This window comes from Callorhinus ursinus, unplaced genomic scaffold (genome assembly GCF_003265705.2).
Source record: "Callorhinus ursinus isolate GAN/ISIS: 27379988/994484 unplaced genomic scaffold, GSC_fseal_2.0 scaffold2, whole genome shotgun sequence".
Lineage (NCBI taxonomy): Eukaryota > Metazoa > Chordata > Mammalia > Carnivora > Otariidae > Callorhinus > Callorhinus ursinus.
The window spans coordinates 64,291,375-64,307,852 of record NW_027397064.1 but is presented as its reverse complement, the minus strand read 5'-3'; the positions used below and the strand labels follow the sequence as shown (position 1 = coordinate 64,307,852).

The window sequence follows — 16,478 nt, the reverse complement described above, 5'->3', positions numbered from 1 at the left end:
AATGTTTCATGTCAGTTTTTATTATTTTAGCTTAAAATGCATATTCCACCTTATTTTGCATTTGTCACTCATTCATTCGTTCATTTGCAAATATTTACGAAGTACCTAATATATGGCAGGTGTTTATAGGCATTGGATGCCACACTGAACAAAACAAAGTTCCTGCTTTCATGTAGTTACATTCATATATCTATGTGTGTTTGAGAGGAGAAAGATGAGAAAAATAAACCATATGTCAACTAGTGATAAGAGCTCTTAAGAAAAATAAAGCTGTGTAAAAAGAGAAGAATGGCAATGTACTATTTTAGATCAGACAAATCCTCTCTAAAAAGATACCATCTGAGTAGAGATCGGAAGGAAGGGAGAGACTGAGACATGGAAATCTAGGGGAACGTTAAGTGTAAAGAGAATAGCAAATGTGAAGGCCAAGTATAAAGATAGAAGTACAACTGGTGTGCTCAGCAAGGAGAATCAGCAAGGAGTTCAGAGTGATGGGGTGAAGCGGGGAAGGCAGGGTGCAGTAGGGTATGAGGTCAGTGAGAGTGGACGGCCGGGGCTGCGGTTGTAGGCCATGATGAGGACACCAAAGTCACTCTGAATGAGATGCAGAGTGATGGCTGAAGGATCTCCAGCAGAAGGATATCATAACCCAACTCACATTTTATAAATACCACTCTGGCTGCTATGTGGAGATTAGACTGCGTGGAGGGAAAGTTTGGGAGCAGGATTGATTGGGGACCTCCTGCCATAATGAAGGCAAGGGATGCTGGTGGTTTGGCTATGGTAGAAACAATGAGGGTGGCAAAATGGCATCGAACTTAGATATGTTTTGCAGAAGAGCTGATAGGATTTTCTAAGCAATGGAATTAGATTTGAATGTGTCTTTGAGACGGCTGTTAGCCATTCAGTGGAGGAGCTGAGTACTTGGATAGAATTACAGATCTGGAGTTCAGGAAAGGGTAGGCCTGCAGATAAAACTTTGGGAGACATCAGTATTTAGATGGTATTTAAAATCATAATAAAGACTGTGACGCTCCAAATCACACAACTAGCGCGGACTGCCTGTCATTCACACAGAGTAGGAAAATGAAAAAAGCTTTTGGTATCAGAAAACCTGGATTCAGACCCCGCCTCTGAGATTTACCTATTGCTCTATGTGACCTTGGGCCAAGGTATTACAACTGTTTTGAATCTCCGTTTCTCCATCTATAAAATTGGAATCAAAATTTATACATTAATTATAATAAAATGTATGATAAGTACCTGGCATCGTGACTAGCACCTAGTAGGTACTTGATAAGTGGTTGCTATGATAGCTGTTGTTGGTTGTAGTAGCTACAATTCTAGCAGCAACTGCTGCAAAATTAGTAAAGGAAAACTCTCATATTGTTAAGGAATTCCACAAAGAATTCTGTATAAATCACGGCTTTCTTCCGGCTTCACATTGCGAAGAAAATGTTTATATGGCACCAGAGTTTGGAGCTGTCAGTGACTAAAACACAATGTGATTGCGCAACCTTCTCATTTTGCAGACGATTTAATTAAGTCCCAGACGTGTTTAGTCCCTTTCTAAGGCTACATTTTGTATCAGTGGCAGAGCTAAAACTTCAGGCCAGGTCTTCTCACTCTCAGCCCCGTGCTCTTTGCATTTTCCACCCAACAGAAAAAGCTCTCTGATCTGATGTACTAGGTGTGTTGTCAATATCGCTGTCTGGATGCATTCTAAAGGTTATTTTCAGGGGCTTCAACTTACTATTTATTAAAAAAGAAGTAGGCTTTTTAGTTCATCCCAAAATTATATGGTATCCATGTAGAAATTTTTTAAAAAGTTACGATTTTCCCTGCAAAGTAGTATGTAGGCCTGTAGGAGAGGAAGGGGAGCAACTTACGATTTCCACGTCCCCTGCTTTTAATGCTCAGAAGTCATCATGCATTATCACATAGTTAGGAAGATGGTTAATCATAGAATGAAACAACTCCAGAGTTAAAAGTACATAGGTGACATTTAGTTAGTATTTCTGCTAGCTCTAAAATGTGCACTGATATGTAGAAAGAGGCCTATCCTACTCTGTTTTGAATTTTCCATTTTTATTTAAGAAAACAAAACAAAACTCTAACGTTAAACTGTTTTCTCCCTCTAGTTTAGAGTTAAAAATTCCTCTGCAGCGTCTCTGGATATTATAGAACATTACAAAGTCCCTGAACAGACTTACAAACAATGACTTTCCCTTCTTTAAGAATAATAAAGAAATGCCCTACATTTTATATTCAATAAGCAAATGATTAATAGTAATAAAAATAACCGAATCCTCTAAGGAAAGCATTAGTACTGTATTTACATAAGAAAACTGAACATCCAAGAATTAAACAACTTGCTGAAGCCCATGTGGTTGGTAAAGGATACATCTGGTCTGTCCTTCAGTGCTTTAAATTAATTTTTTGTGTGTGTGTGCTTTAAATTTAAAGATCACGTTGCTCCATCCTATCTACATGGAGCTAGGGGTATGCATGCCAGTATTTTAAATATTCAGGTTCCATGTCAAAGAGTACATAAACCATATTCAGTAGAAACTTGAAGTTTCTTTTCATCATATACACACAGAAAATATTTTAGATTGCCAACTGGAAGAATCAATCAAAGGTTAACACATTTTACCTGGTATAAATAAATTAATAGATTAAAAGGATCATTTTTTCCTGAAATTATTTAAGGTTAGTCTGCCTCTATTATATTTTACATACCAAGGCTCTTAAGGAAATATTGTTCTTAAGGATACATTGTTCTTTTGAAAAATATATTTTGTTGGTGTCTTGGCCTATATGTTTAGAAAATAATGTAGGATTTACATGTTTTATTACTAATTCTTGCCCCTTGAAATCTGCCTTGATGTGAAGTTTCTATACTTTTTCAAGGTGTGGTATCACCAAAACAAAATCCATACCTATGTTTTTTTTGTATATCTGTATATTTATTATGATTATCTGAAGCTATAAAAAGTCACTCACTAAATTCCAGGAATTTTAAAAGTATGTGACTGATAAAATTAATCCACAGTGATTTTTTAAAAATTGATGAATTCTGATACACATTCTATTTAGAGATACCTATTAAATCAAAAGCAGAAAACCTAACTCTGGTTATCTTTTATTTTGTTTTAAAAGCAAAATAGTTTTGTTTGCTTTCCTTTCCTGAGTGCCTGTCAGGATCTTTAAATTAGTGTATTTTTTTATAATTAAAAGGATAGTCGTGCAATGTAGAAAACTCCTGTTTGAGCATAAATGCTTTATTAATTGTGACTTATGCGACAATAATTATTCTTTCTATTGTTTAATCATATTGAAATTTATATTTTACTTCATTACATATAATTAAAATCTACCATTATAAAGAGTAAATATTTTTTAAGGGCCATAAAACATGGCTCAGATCACTATGTGACAAAATCCCAGGAGGCTATTAATTTCTACCTATGTTTGCCTTCCACACTCTCTTTCAAAAAACAAAGTGTAGAAACTTGTGTACTCAATGTACATGAAGACAAATTTCATGCTGTATTTTTAGACCATATCATATCAATACGTCATCAAAAATCATTAAAAGGGAAACATGTTATTCCATTTAGTAATAAATGAGTTGCAAAATTTATTTCATTCAATAGTCAACTGCCTGTGCAAAATGGCCAGGATTTAGTGGTGAACACTACAGACATGGTGTCTGCCCCCACGAAGCTGACAGTCTAGTAGAAGAAAAGATCAGCATTAAAATTAGTCATTGGAAGAATAATATAAGATGCTATGAGGATATATAACTGGTAGACCTAAACAGGTGAGATACTATGGTAAATAACTTTCTACTAGAAATCTTTTTCAAAATAAGTACTAAAGAACAAGTATGAGTTGGCTACAGTGTAGTAGAGAGCATTTCCAGGGAGAAGAGGTGGCATTTACAAAGACCCTTATTTGAGCAAGAGAATATTTCATTAGATGATCTAAAACAATTACAGTATCATGGGAGAGTGCAATTAAGAGTGAAGAATACAAAAAAAAAATAAAGAATGCAAAACTGGAGGAGTAGATAGGGGTCGGATCTTCTGGAATCTAGACTGTGTTAAGACATTTGATCATTATTCTAAGAATAGTGGAAAACTATTGAAATCATCTGAATTACATTTACACAGGTCATTTTAGCACAGTATGCAGAATGTATTGAAAAGAACTCAACATGGATTCAGAAAAACCAGTTTGGAGGAAACTGCAATAATCTAAGTTATACTTGGTGGCACTGGACTATGGAGTGATGTGGGGATGTAAAAGTGCACTGAATCCAGGGACAGCAGATAGAATTGACAGTATTTGTGCTAAATTGGATGTAGAGGTTTAGGGAGAGAGAAAAATCCAGGATTGCTTCTAGGTTCCTGGCTAGATCATGGGACATTTTATAAGATACAGAGATGTCAAAGGAGCAGTATGGGTCGGGGGAAGGGGAGGTGGGAAGGGTAAGATGAGAAGATTTTTACTTCACTTTTAGAACTCACAATCTTTTAGGTGACTTTGAAGTATCAGTGAGATATGTAGTACAGATGCCATTTGAACACTTGACTGTGTAGAGTTCAGAAGAGGCGTCTAACTTGGAGAGAAGTAGTTGAGATGGTGGGTACATAAATGACACGTGCACCTATGTTTGTTGATGAACTCTAACTGGATGAATATAGCAGGAGAGAGGGAAAATGGCTGAGATAGCCTATCTCCTTTTCAAAAGGGAATTGCAACATTTCAAAGGATGCAAAGAAATTGTTGCATCCTCTGGTTAGAGAATTAGGATTTCAATAAAGGGAAGGGAAGAAAACTTAATGAAAGAGGGAAGAATTTTCCTTGCTGAATACTACTGACAGAGCAAGTCAAATAAGAACAAAATTGCCCTTTTGTTTAATGACAAAATGTGAAGAGTCTGACATCTTTAGAAAGAAAAGCTAGTAAGCTGAGGATGTGCTGGATACATGCGGGAGAGAAAAGATAAACGGCTCTTTCAAGAAGTTTGGCTGTGAAATGGAGAAAAGTTAGGGCTGTAAGTACTTTAAGAGGATTCGGGTTTATAAGAAAGTCTGCCTTCCCCCAAGACAAGAGAGGCTTAAGCAAGTTTATATTGATAGGAGGCTCCCAATAGGATGGGAGATAATAAAGATAAAAGAAAAAAGAGGTAAGAGATTTCTGAAGTATTCTGGAAAGGTGTCCGGAGTATGAGCGGGGGCATTGAAAACTTTCCCCATTGAAACAGGAAGGAAGGAGGAAAGGGTAGGTCCAGAAGCCTCCAGAGAAGTTTATCAGCTTGAGGGTGGGAAGTAAGAGATCTGGCAGTCTGATGCTATCTATTCTCTCAGGGAAGTAGGAAATAAGGACATCAGCTTCAGGTAGGGAGGGAAGGAGGAAGAGGGTTGGAGGTCAGAGGAGACTGGAGAATGTTTGGAATTGTCTTTGCAGAGGGTAGGAGATGGAGCTAAGTGAGAAATACGGGACTGTGTAGAGTATTGGCCACGTTCAGAACCATGAATTTAGAATGGTGCCAATCTGCCAAAAGGAGTTGTTTTCTCCTGTAGGACCTAGCAAACTAGCAGACACAGAAGATCTAGTTTTATATACTAATAGCAAATCATCTTATATTTTATCTTTTTGTTTATTTCTAGCAATCAAGGAAAAGTAGGTGTTTCTTCTTTGAAATGGTGTTTTTCTTTAAGTGTTCTCTAGGTTCTAGTGCCCTCACGTGGCTGATCCACGTCATTCACTTAGGACTGTTTTTTGTTTTTTTGTTTTTTTTTTTATGTGGATGCATTTGAAGAAGCTGAGAATTAAGCAAGTGCCTTATATCACTGTTAGTAAAAACGAAAAATGAATTATGGCTTTGACTAATGGCAGTTGTAGGTGCAAAGAAACTTCCATTACAGATTAATGCAACATTGGCTACTCACTGTCCTATTTTACTGTACTTAAAATCATGTTACTATTCTGTTACGTGCAAGTAATGTGAAAACTTACAATAAAAATTAAGACTAAGAAGGGTTGTGAACAGCATCTACTCAATTTCTGGGATTTTTATCATTGCGTTTAAGTTTACTTTGATAAAGGTTGTCGCTTTACATAATTGCAACTGAATCTTTCTTGTGCTTTTTCTTAACTATGAAAGTCATTTTAATTATGTGACTACCGAATATTTTATCAGTTTTTGTTGTTGTTTTTTCAATATAAAGGAAAGTGAAGGGCATTGGCTGTGTCTACAAAGGCAAAATGGGTACAGTGACCCAAACCAAATGTTTGTTATAAGGAATGTTCTCTATGATCCAGGAAGTTAGGAAGGCAATTTATTGAGCATTGTTTCTTTACCAGGCATGCTAAGTATAGGAGCTTTTGTGTATTTTAACTAATTTGATCCTCACAGCAATCCTGCGAAATCGTTATTTTTTCTCACTTTTATAGTGAATTGAACCAAGTCTTAGGTACATTAATAAGTAATTTGGCCACAGTCACAAACCCAAGAAATGCCATCACTAATACCAGCCATCTTTTCTTACTATTCAAAATTTTATGAGCAGTTACTGTGTATTACACACTCCACGCAGAAAGGATCATATTAAAAACATTCTTTCAGAATGATCCTTAGAATGGAATTATTCTTTTGTTGAATTTTTGTCATAGTTTACAGACATGTTGAGGTAAATCTGTCATTTATCATTTTTTATTTTTTTATTAAAAAGGCATTTTATTATAAATACATTTCAGTTGTAGCAGTAAAATACATTTTGTGTTACCATGAATCTTTTAAGACAAAAGAACTTCACAGAGACAATGATAGCAATGTAAGAAGTATAGACCCTGCACCCCTCCCCCCATGGAAAAGTTGTTCAAAGGAACCAAAGTGGCTAAAGTAATTATGAAACCTGGTTAAAAAAAAAAAAAGGAAGAAAATAAAGACCCTGGAGTGGCTTTGGGGTTATTTTATGGTACAAAGTCATTTTTACTTTTAAGGATAAACTCTTTAGGTATTAGAACCTCTCAGATGAGGTATCGTTCACTGCGATGAAAAAAATAATTGTTATAGTTTTCCAAGAAATTAAGATTATTAGATGGCTGCACAACTGGGCTTGAAGGGGTGGAAACAGACCATCTCAGTTTTATAAAGCCTCCCTTGCCAAAGTAAGACCCCGTATGGATTTGCTAAGTAACTGATTGTATGAAGTTAGCTGAACAAGCTTAGATAAGAACTGTTATTTTTGAAGCATTAAAAAAAAAAAACTACACCCATACCTGTCACTAATAACAGACCCATTCCAAAATGCAAAACCCATTACCGTTATAATTTAGAGGAGAGGTATTTTGGTCACCATATTTACCTAGGATACAACTACTACATATAACCAGTACCTTCGTGGGTTCCAAAGAATCAGGTCAGATGACGGGCACAGAAAAAGCAGATACAGTACAGTGTCCTATACATGGCTTCACAGGAAGCAGGCACGGTCTGGATCTATGGAAATCCAAGACCCTTCCTCTGGATGGGAAGGGAGGACTGAGAAACATTCTCAAGTGGAACCCACACGTTGGGACTTCAACCTGTGAGCCACTGAAAGACAGAGAGAGGTCTTTGTATACAAGTCATGGTGCAAAGCCAAATGTAAATCACGTGAAGCTCCCTGTGGGTTGGAAATGGACAAAGGAACCTGTACCGAACATGGAGACAATCCCCGCGGAAGAGTAATCAAGGCTTTCAAGGAGGAAGTGCTGTGTTTGAAGAATTCCAAAGCTCTGCATTCCCTGATGCTTATCATGGGTACTTCTACACCTAAGTCATTCTAGAATCTATTGCCTTCAAAATTAAATCTGTCATTTAAAAAACTTAAATTGATAAATTATTTACCAATGAACGCATCTCTTTATATTTAATTACTAAGAAACACCTCAAATGGCCTCAAAAAAGTTGAGGGCTTGGCCTGAGATGGCCTAAATATGTGGTTGTTGAATTACAGAAATGGAAAAGACGAACTCAAGAATAAAATAATGAAGACATAAAAATTCTAAGCTTCATGGTGTAAAAGGCATGGTGGGGCATAAAAGTGAGATTTTTCCATTGAATTTTGTCTTCCTTGACAATACTCTTCTACTTTATTCAATGTGCTCATTATGTGCACTATTCTCACCAACTGTGTATTTATGACCATGAGTAACCCTCCAGACTGGACAAAAAATGTGGAGTAAGTAGAAAACAAAAAGATATTTCTCAATATTGTCACCCCTTATATTTCCAAATTTACTATCTTGAGACCCTATCACTTTCTTTAGCGGATCATACTAGCTACTCTAACCCAGACAAGTTTAAACAATGCCTCAGGATCATTTCAACAACTAATTTCCTGTAGGACAAAGCTTGCAGTGGCTCATTCATTGGCTCAAATTACTGTACTTGTTTGACAATATTAGTAGCTCTTAATCTTCCTTGTGAGTCTCAAACTCTTTTGAATATTATCAGTGATTACTAATATCCAATGATAAATGTTACACCTAGTCTGTATGTTCTTTTTCTCATGGCTATCACTTTTTTTTTAAGATGTATTTATTTATTTTAGAGAGTGGAAGAGAGTGGGAGGGGCAGAGGGCGAGAGAATCCTCAAGCAGACTTCCCACTGAGCACAGAGCCTGATGAGGGGCTCGATCTCACAACCCTGAGATCATGACCTGAGCCGAAATCAAGAGGTTAACCAACTGAGCCACCCAAAGTGCCCTAGCTATCACCTTTCTGTTTTATTAGATATTTCATGGCTCTTAATGATACATATTTTATTAAACACAATGCTTCATTAATTTGGAGGTTAATACCTATTTTCCTTAAATCAGACTGAAAGCCAGTGTATTTCAGGTAATATCATCATATAGAACCATATTATTTGGGCCTTCAAGTTAGTTAATGTAGCAAATACAGAACTTATTTACTTATAGTCAATGAGAATGTTTTTCAGAATGTAATGTTTCTTTTGCCTTAAACTCTTCCTAAGCTTACATCATAGGGAGACTAGTACAGTCCCATATGGAAGCTTCTAATTTTTGTTTGTTAAGTTTCCTTTAAGACACGTACATGTCAATTGCCTACTAGATCTTTAATGTGGACTTGGCTATTTCCTCTCAGGTACACCTTTACAGGAATTTATACTTTTGAATCACTTATAAAAATACTTGCAAGGGGCTTTTGTTTAGAAGATTTCACATTCCTGCGGGATCCATGGAATTGGTTGGATTTCACAGTCATTACATTTGCGTAAGTATCTTCATACAGTTTCCATCCTGCAATAATAAATCACTGGTGGGAGCCTATGCTGTATTTCTCCTCAGTGGCTTCCCTTGACAGATCAAGCATTTTTCTTAGTTATCATGTGAACTTAGAATACTTTTCTTCTAATCATATGATGCACTTTGGAGAAATTAGGAATCTAGTAGTAAATTGTATAACTTTGGATTCAATTAGCCCTGTAAAGTAGTAAAATAAAGTTTCCCAAGTATCAAAGATCATGGTTGAAGACAATGCCATTTTTCTCTTAATTGGGAAATCTGATGGCAACGCTCATTGAAGTTGAAAAGGTCTTGATGAAAGACCAACATAGACTTAGATTTCCCTAAATTCTGAATAACTCTGATTTAATTCTACAGGTATGTAACAGAATTTGTAAACCTAGGCAATGTTTCAGCTCTTCGAACTTTCAGAGTCTTGAGAGCTTTGAAAACTATTTCTGTAATTCCAGGTAAGAAGAAACTGGTATAAGGTGGTAGGCCCCTTATATCTCCAACTGTTTCTTGTGTTTTGTTATTGTGTTGTGTGTGAACTCCCTATTACAGATATGTGACAGAGTTTGTGGACCTGGGCAATGTCTCAGCGTTGAGAACATTCAGAGTTCTCCGAGCACTGAAAACAATTTCAGTCATTCCAGGTGAGAGCTAGGTTAAACACCGAGGCTGACTTTACTGCACTGGGGCTACAATTACAACTTTTGTGCATAAGCCTTTTGCTTGTCACACTTCACAAAGAAATATGTAAAAAAGCAAGAATCAGGACATCATATTTTGGATGGGTTTGATTCTTCGCTTTTACTTCTTGCTTTCTTTAAAACTGTTCTAAATCAGCCTTTGAGTTTAACAGGTCTTTGCATGAGGCATTTGCAGTAACAGGCTACATGGTTTGCATCCTGTAACATCAAGCTTTCCGCATAGAAGCTAAACTGTGAGGCGTTCAGACTGATGCAAATTTGGCCATTTAGGTCGAAAACTGGTGATGTTCTTATCTGCAGATAAATGAAGGAGCAAGAGATAGCATGAGTGCTGCATGGGGCTCAGTTTTCAGATGTCTTCCTTTTTTAACCCATATTAATCTTGCAGAATTCACAAATATATTACCTCATAATCCATTGACTCCAAGATTTGTTACTACTCTATTCACATAGATTTTTCTAAAATCAGTAAGAGGTTAGGGAGTAAGACATCTGCAAATAAAAGCAAAATATTTACACAAGGTTGATGTTTAAGCATGAATAACAAAATCATTTCTTTTGCTCTAAGGGGTATTTGGAAATACACTTTTGGTTCATTTCCATTCACAGTTTTCTAACAAACATACAAGTTCTGCTTTCATTCATTTTCACCAGCTACAGGCTTTTCATGAAAATGTTATTCAATCACAAACATTAAACTAATATTGTTGGCATTCTGCATGACATCTTTATTTTCCAGGACAAGCTCATGATGTTTTTGTCGATAATGTAGCTGTTGAATAGTATATTGACATTCCTCCTTCTGGTTTTGTTTGTAGGCCTGAAGACCATTGTGGGGGCCCTGATCCAGTCGGTGAAGAAGCTCTCTGATGTAATGATTCTGACTGTGTTCTGTCTGAGCGTGTTTGCACTAATAGGACTACAGCTGTTTATGGGCAACCTGCGGAATAAATGTTTGCAATGGCCCCCTGATAATTCTTCCTTTGAAATAAACATCACTTCCTTCTTTAATAACTCATTGGATGGGAACGGTACCACTTTCAATAGGACAGTGAGCATGTTTAACTGGGATGAATATATTGAGGATAAAAGTAAGATATACTCTTTTAACCATTAAGTTGTTTAGTCCTTTAGTTAAAAAAAATACGTATAGTGGAAATTGTCTCAATTTTAATGTGAACTAAATGACTTAACCAATTTAAGATAACACATATGATACAGAAGTCAAATGATGTTTATGATATGATAATGATATTTTACTCCTTTTTCCTTATCTATCAATCAGTATGATAAAAGTTATCATTTGAAAATGTGTTATCTTTTCCTAAACCAGTGTTGAAAGCAATACCATTTTATTTGGTATTTGGTAAGCATTGATCAGGAAGGAGTTTTCAGTCGTGTAGTAAATAAATTAGTAGTTTGAACTATTCGGTGTACTATTCTGAAATGCGTTGTTAAGAAGACTGTGGAAAAATTACTTGGCCTTATTTGGTTGACTCATTATATGTATTGAGTGCATATGATATATCTGGAAATAGAGAAATCTTTCACCAAGATGGAAATCTACATTTGTGTACTCATCGGAAAGTTAAGCAACCCCAATCCAGCCATTCACTTATTGATGATGGGAAAGTGTAAACTCAAACCTAACCTCTGTTATTGTAATTTATCCTTTTGGTGTCAGTCATTGTTTTAGAGTTGTTTATCAGCATAGTTTGATTTTATTTAGGAATAGACATCAGAATAAACTTATGATGCCATATGCTTCAGTATAATTTCTTGCCATTGAAGCCAGCCACTCTGTCATTTGGATGTTCAAGTCCCTCCCTCTGCATGTGCAATTAGCTAGCCAACTCCCATTGGTCTTTTGATTACCAATGTTCTACTGGGATACTTATTCTAAGGTATTCTTCATGGTTTTTAGAACCATATGAAATTTTATCCCTTCTCAAATTATATTCATGTTTTAAGAGTTAGTCTTCTTATGAAGATTTCTATAACAGAGATTAAGACGCATTGGATAAATAGTTTTTTTAAAAAATCCATTATTTATGGGGTTTCCTACTTATTAATGTTAATAACAGCACAGTAACAATATTTGCACATAAATATTTTCTCTATTTCTGATTATTTCCTTCAGATAAATTTCTATTAATAGAATTTGGTTGTGGGGGGGATGTCAAAGGGTATAACCAGATTAAGGCTATGGAGATAGAGTGTCAGATTGCTCTCAAGAAAGATCATACCACTATATACTCCCTACAGAACTGGTCATCTTACTGAACTCTCCCTAATATTGACTATTACCGTATTTTAAAATCTTCTGGTAGAAAGAAAAGTGTATTGTTCCTTAATTATTATTGCAGTAGAATTTTTAAACTATGTTTATTAGTATCAATAACAAGTTATATATTTTATATAATGTGAATTATCTGTTGTTTTTTTACCCATTATTTCATCAAGTGATAGTAAATTTTGGAGAATTCATATGAATTCTTTAATTTATCAAGCATGTTAACATTTTGTCCTTTTTTGGCAAATATATTTAGCTTGTTTTTCATCTTATTGCTTGTTTTTGATGTTTAAGTGGTTTTCATATTTAGTCAATATAGTCATCAAATTTGTTTTCATTTTTCTCTAAGTTTAGAAAATGCTTCTTAATTCAGAGAGCATAAAAATAGTCCCTTAGATATTGTATATATAAAGGAACGACCTATATATCCTACATAAAAACACTTATATATTCTTTGTATTATATTAATAGACTTAGTTTTTAAATTTTCAGTCTTTAAAAATCTAGAAATTTTTTTTGGCCATATATTGTGAGGTAAGGATCTAAAACTTTTTACAAAATTACAGCCCAGATTTCCCTGCATAATATATTAGGGGATTCTTTCCATATAGGCTTTAAAGTAGTCCTAAAAACAATTACAGTAATTTTTTATGGGGCATATGTATGTGTTTTAATGTTTGTGTGTTTTTGTATGTGAATATGTATGTTTATGAATGTATATTTTTTGAGATCATCTTTGCAACTTATCGAAGTTATATATAAGGTTTCCCCAAGAATAGAAATTAGATATACTTAGAAAATTATATATGTTCAAAGAAACAAGTTTATGCTCTTCCTTTGAAATACAGTAATCAAGCCAAAATCCAAAACACAACACTTATTTAGAGCATCATAGAAAAGAAAAACCTAACCCCACTTTTCACAGGAAATTAAGTTAAAACTGGTAGGAAAAAAATGTCTGAATCTATTTTGAGTCCATGCAAAAAAGTACTTATAAAGTAAAATTTTACTTGCATGGAAGCAATTTGAAGCAACAAGGCTTCCCTTTCTCTCACTTTTTGTGCCAAACAGCCTTAATTTGGCAACTCTTTTTTTGAACTATCCCAAGCAATTTGAGTGTTTATTTGCAATAAATGCTGATAAGAGAATGTTATAATAGTTCTTCCTTCCCCCAAAAAATTCTTTTTAAAACAGATTTTCTAAACATTTGTTTAATCAAAAATTTTATATATTGATATTTGTTTAGTATTCAGTTATTATTAAAATATTTTCATTTAGCCATATACATATTTATTACTTTATCCATTTCATTTTAGTTGAAAAAAATTATGAGGTTTATTACCTGAACACAATGGCTGAAGTGTTTTGAGGGCCTTTTTAATGATTCTTTCTATTCCTCACTCTTTAAATAGGTCACTTTTATTTTTTGGAAGGGCAAAATGATGCTCTGCTTTGTGGCAACAGCTCAGATGCAGGGTAAGTGATGTTTCGTATTGAGTTTCAGTCCACACTGCTCCATCGGCCCCAATAACTTGCCACCTCCCACCTACCCAGCCCTCCTTCACTCCTCATTCAAAGCCCTCCGTAAATTCCACTTCACGCTGATTCTCAAAATAGCTGAAATAAGTGTGGATTCTCACCTCCTTCACACACTCATATGCGGCAATTATTTTTCCATACTAGGTCACAGCTAATCTTCCAAATTAGTTCAATGGAAAATAGAGAAGCAGTACATATGTATTAGAAGATTAAGTTAATGGAATTCATAAGCATGTATTTTGTAAGTGTGATATTTTATACATGCTAATGTGGTCTCCATGGCTTCAAGTGTAAGATCTCTGGAGATAATGTCGGTATCTGAGTCATGGTGAGTGTATGTCAAGCATATAAGAGCACAAGCTGGGAAGTTTACATGGATTCAAGCCTGACTCTACCGAATAACACTCCTTCCCCTTGCCTTAGTTTCCTCCAGTGATAAATGGGTATAATAATAGAGTTTCTGCGATGATTAAATGGATTAGCGAATATGTAGCTATTACAGCATTCAGTAAGTGCTTTTGATTATTATGATTGACACGTGAACTTTGTTATTAAGAAGTATTGCGCTTGGAGCTAAAGCCTGTGAAAATTCAGAGAAATAATTACCTTTCCCTGTTTGGCAAGAATTTAGAACCATAGAAGAAGTTTAGTGTTCTTCAATGGAAGATGATATTGTGGACATACCTGTAGCAAAATTTCCAATGGTAACAGACTTTTCATTTGGCTCATATGATAAATATTGTGCTGCCTTTTCCTCCAAATTCCAGTGATAAGTAGAACAGACTAATTTTAATTCCTTGTCTGTACCATACTAAATGCTTTACATAGACTATCTCATTTAACACTTGTATATTTGTAAGGCAGGTTCTGTTATTAATCCTTTCTTACATATGAGGTGCCCGAAGATTAGCAAAGTTAGGAAACTTACTCAAGATCATGCATCTCAGAAGTGTCAGGCACAATACTGGGGCCAGGTTTGGCTTGATCATTAAAGTCATAACTATGAAATCTTTACTATGCAGAGACATTCCCTCCTCTCCATGTGCCGCCCTCCATCCTTCCTTCACCCCTCTTCTCTACTGCCTTACTCACACAAACACTCTGCATCTAGATATCTTCAGTGAAAATCAGTTTTTTCCCTGTAGACTTATTCTTCTGTTCATTCTACAAGTCCCAGGAGATATTAATCATGATATGATTGCTTTTATATGGAGACATGATAAATATAATGACAAGAAATCTGTTTTCCCTGCTGTCATATAAAGTAGACATTGGCATCTATAAAAACAGGGAAGACACCCAGCAGACTTGCAGTACTGACTGTTTCTTTTAATCTAATTACAGCCAGTGTCCAGAAGGATACATCTGTGTGAAGGCTGGTAGAAACCCCAACTATGGATACACAAGCTTTGATACCTTTAGTTGGGCTTTCTTGTCCTTATTTCGTCTCATGACTCAAGACTTCTGGGAAAACCTTTACCAACTGGTGAGAACAGATAAAACGATTCTTCTGGGAAGCATGAAATACTGAAATCAAGGGAATTGCTATAAAACACTGTATTACTTGGAGTGTGAGCTTTTAGCATCTATATAAAATTTAATAAAATATCTCTTACATTTTTACAGACACTACGTGCTGCTGGGAAAACATATATGATATTTTTTGTGCTGGTAATTTTCTTGGGCTCATTCTACCTTATAAATTTAATCCTGGCTGTGGTGGCCATGGCCTATGAGGAACAAAATCAGGCAACTCTTGAGGAAGCGGAACAGAAAGAAGCTGAATTTCAACAGATGCTTGAACAGTTAAAAAAGCAACAAGAAGAAGCTCAGGTATCGTTAGCAAGAGCATAGAGCTCTTGTGTTTGTTGATCTCAGTCTTCTGACCGCACTGGTGAGGTCAGTGACATTTACCAAGCAAAATCGGCAGTGGATAAAAGTAACATTTGAAACATGTCATATGTGTTTGGTGTTAGGAGCCGTTAGACTTTTAGATTATTATTTTATGTTGATGATTACTGTCGATGCTGAGAGCATCAAAACATCGAGAATTATAATTGCTTTATTGACTTTTTTTTTTCTCCCTTGTGACTCCTCATTTACTCAGGCTCACAAAGTATTTAGACCTGTATGCCCTCAATTGAAGTATTTTCTTAATTTTCTGGGGAAGAGGAACTTGTTATAGTTCCTTCTTCATTAGTGTCAGTAGAGGTGGGAAAGGTCAAAAAACCAGAGTCAAACTGAGAAGATATTTCCTAGAATCTGGAAAAGCAAAGACCTATTTAATATTTATTTTTTATTTGAAGGGTATTTAAATGCAAGTTTACAGGTTGCATAAGAAAACCCCTGGTGTGTAAATGTAGTAAATCACTACATTCTCTGCCTCCTACCCTATAAAAAATAATTTAATTTGGATTTGATAAGACTTCAGAATAAGGCAAGAATTGCTCTAATTGTATTTGCTTGACTTAATGGCATTAACCAATATAAGTGCCTATTTTTGGCTTCTCTTGGATCTTGACTACAATTCCCATTTAATACTGAGTATCCTAAATATTTAATAAAGGTCAGATAAAATATACTGGAGTAACAGCAACAAGATAGAATACCATACCTTTCCCAAA

General features: G+C 35.3%; 1 protein-coding gene across 4 annotated transcripts in view; it reads left to right on the top strand.

Moving 5' to 3' along the window:
- SCN2A (sodium voltage-gated channel alpha subunit 2) overlaps positions 1 to 16,478 on the top strand; it is a 138,402-nt gene that overhangs the window by 59,319 nt on the left and 62,605 nt on the right. For 3 of the 4 annotated variants that reach the window (XM_025852866.2, XM_073883077.1, XM_073883084.1), the window contains exons 4-10: positions 8,151 to 8,240; positions 9,170 to 9,298; positions 9,874 to 9,965; positions 10,841 to 11,113; positions 13,728 to 13,791; positions 15,199 to 15,340; positions 15,481 to 15,687. In XM_025852866.2, coding sequence (XP_025708651.1) covers positions 8,151 to 8,240; positions 9,170 to 9,298; positions 9,874 to 9,965; positions 10,841 to 11,113; positions 13,728 to 13,791; positions 15,199 to 15,340; positions 15,481 to 15,687 — 997 coding nt within the window. Of the gene's footprint in view, positions 1 to 8,150; positions 8,241 to 9,169; positions 9,299 to 9,687; positions 9,780 to 9,873; positions 9,966 to 10,840; positions 11,114 to 13,727; positions 13,792 to 15,198; positions 15,341 to 15,480; positions 15,688 to 16,478 lie in introns of all 4 variants that reach the window. The other variant, XM_025852874.2, reaches the window with a different exon arrangement.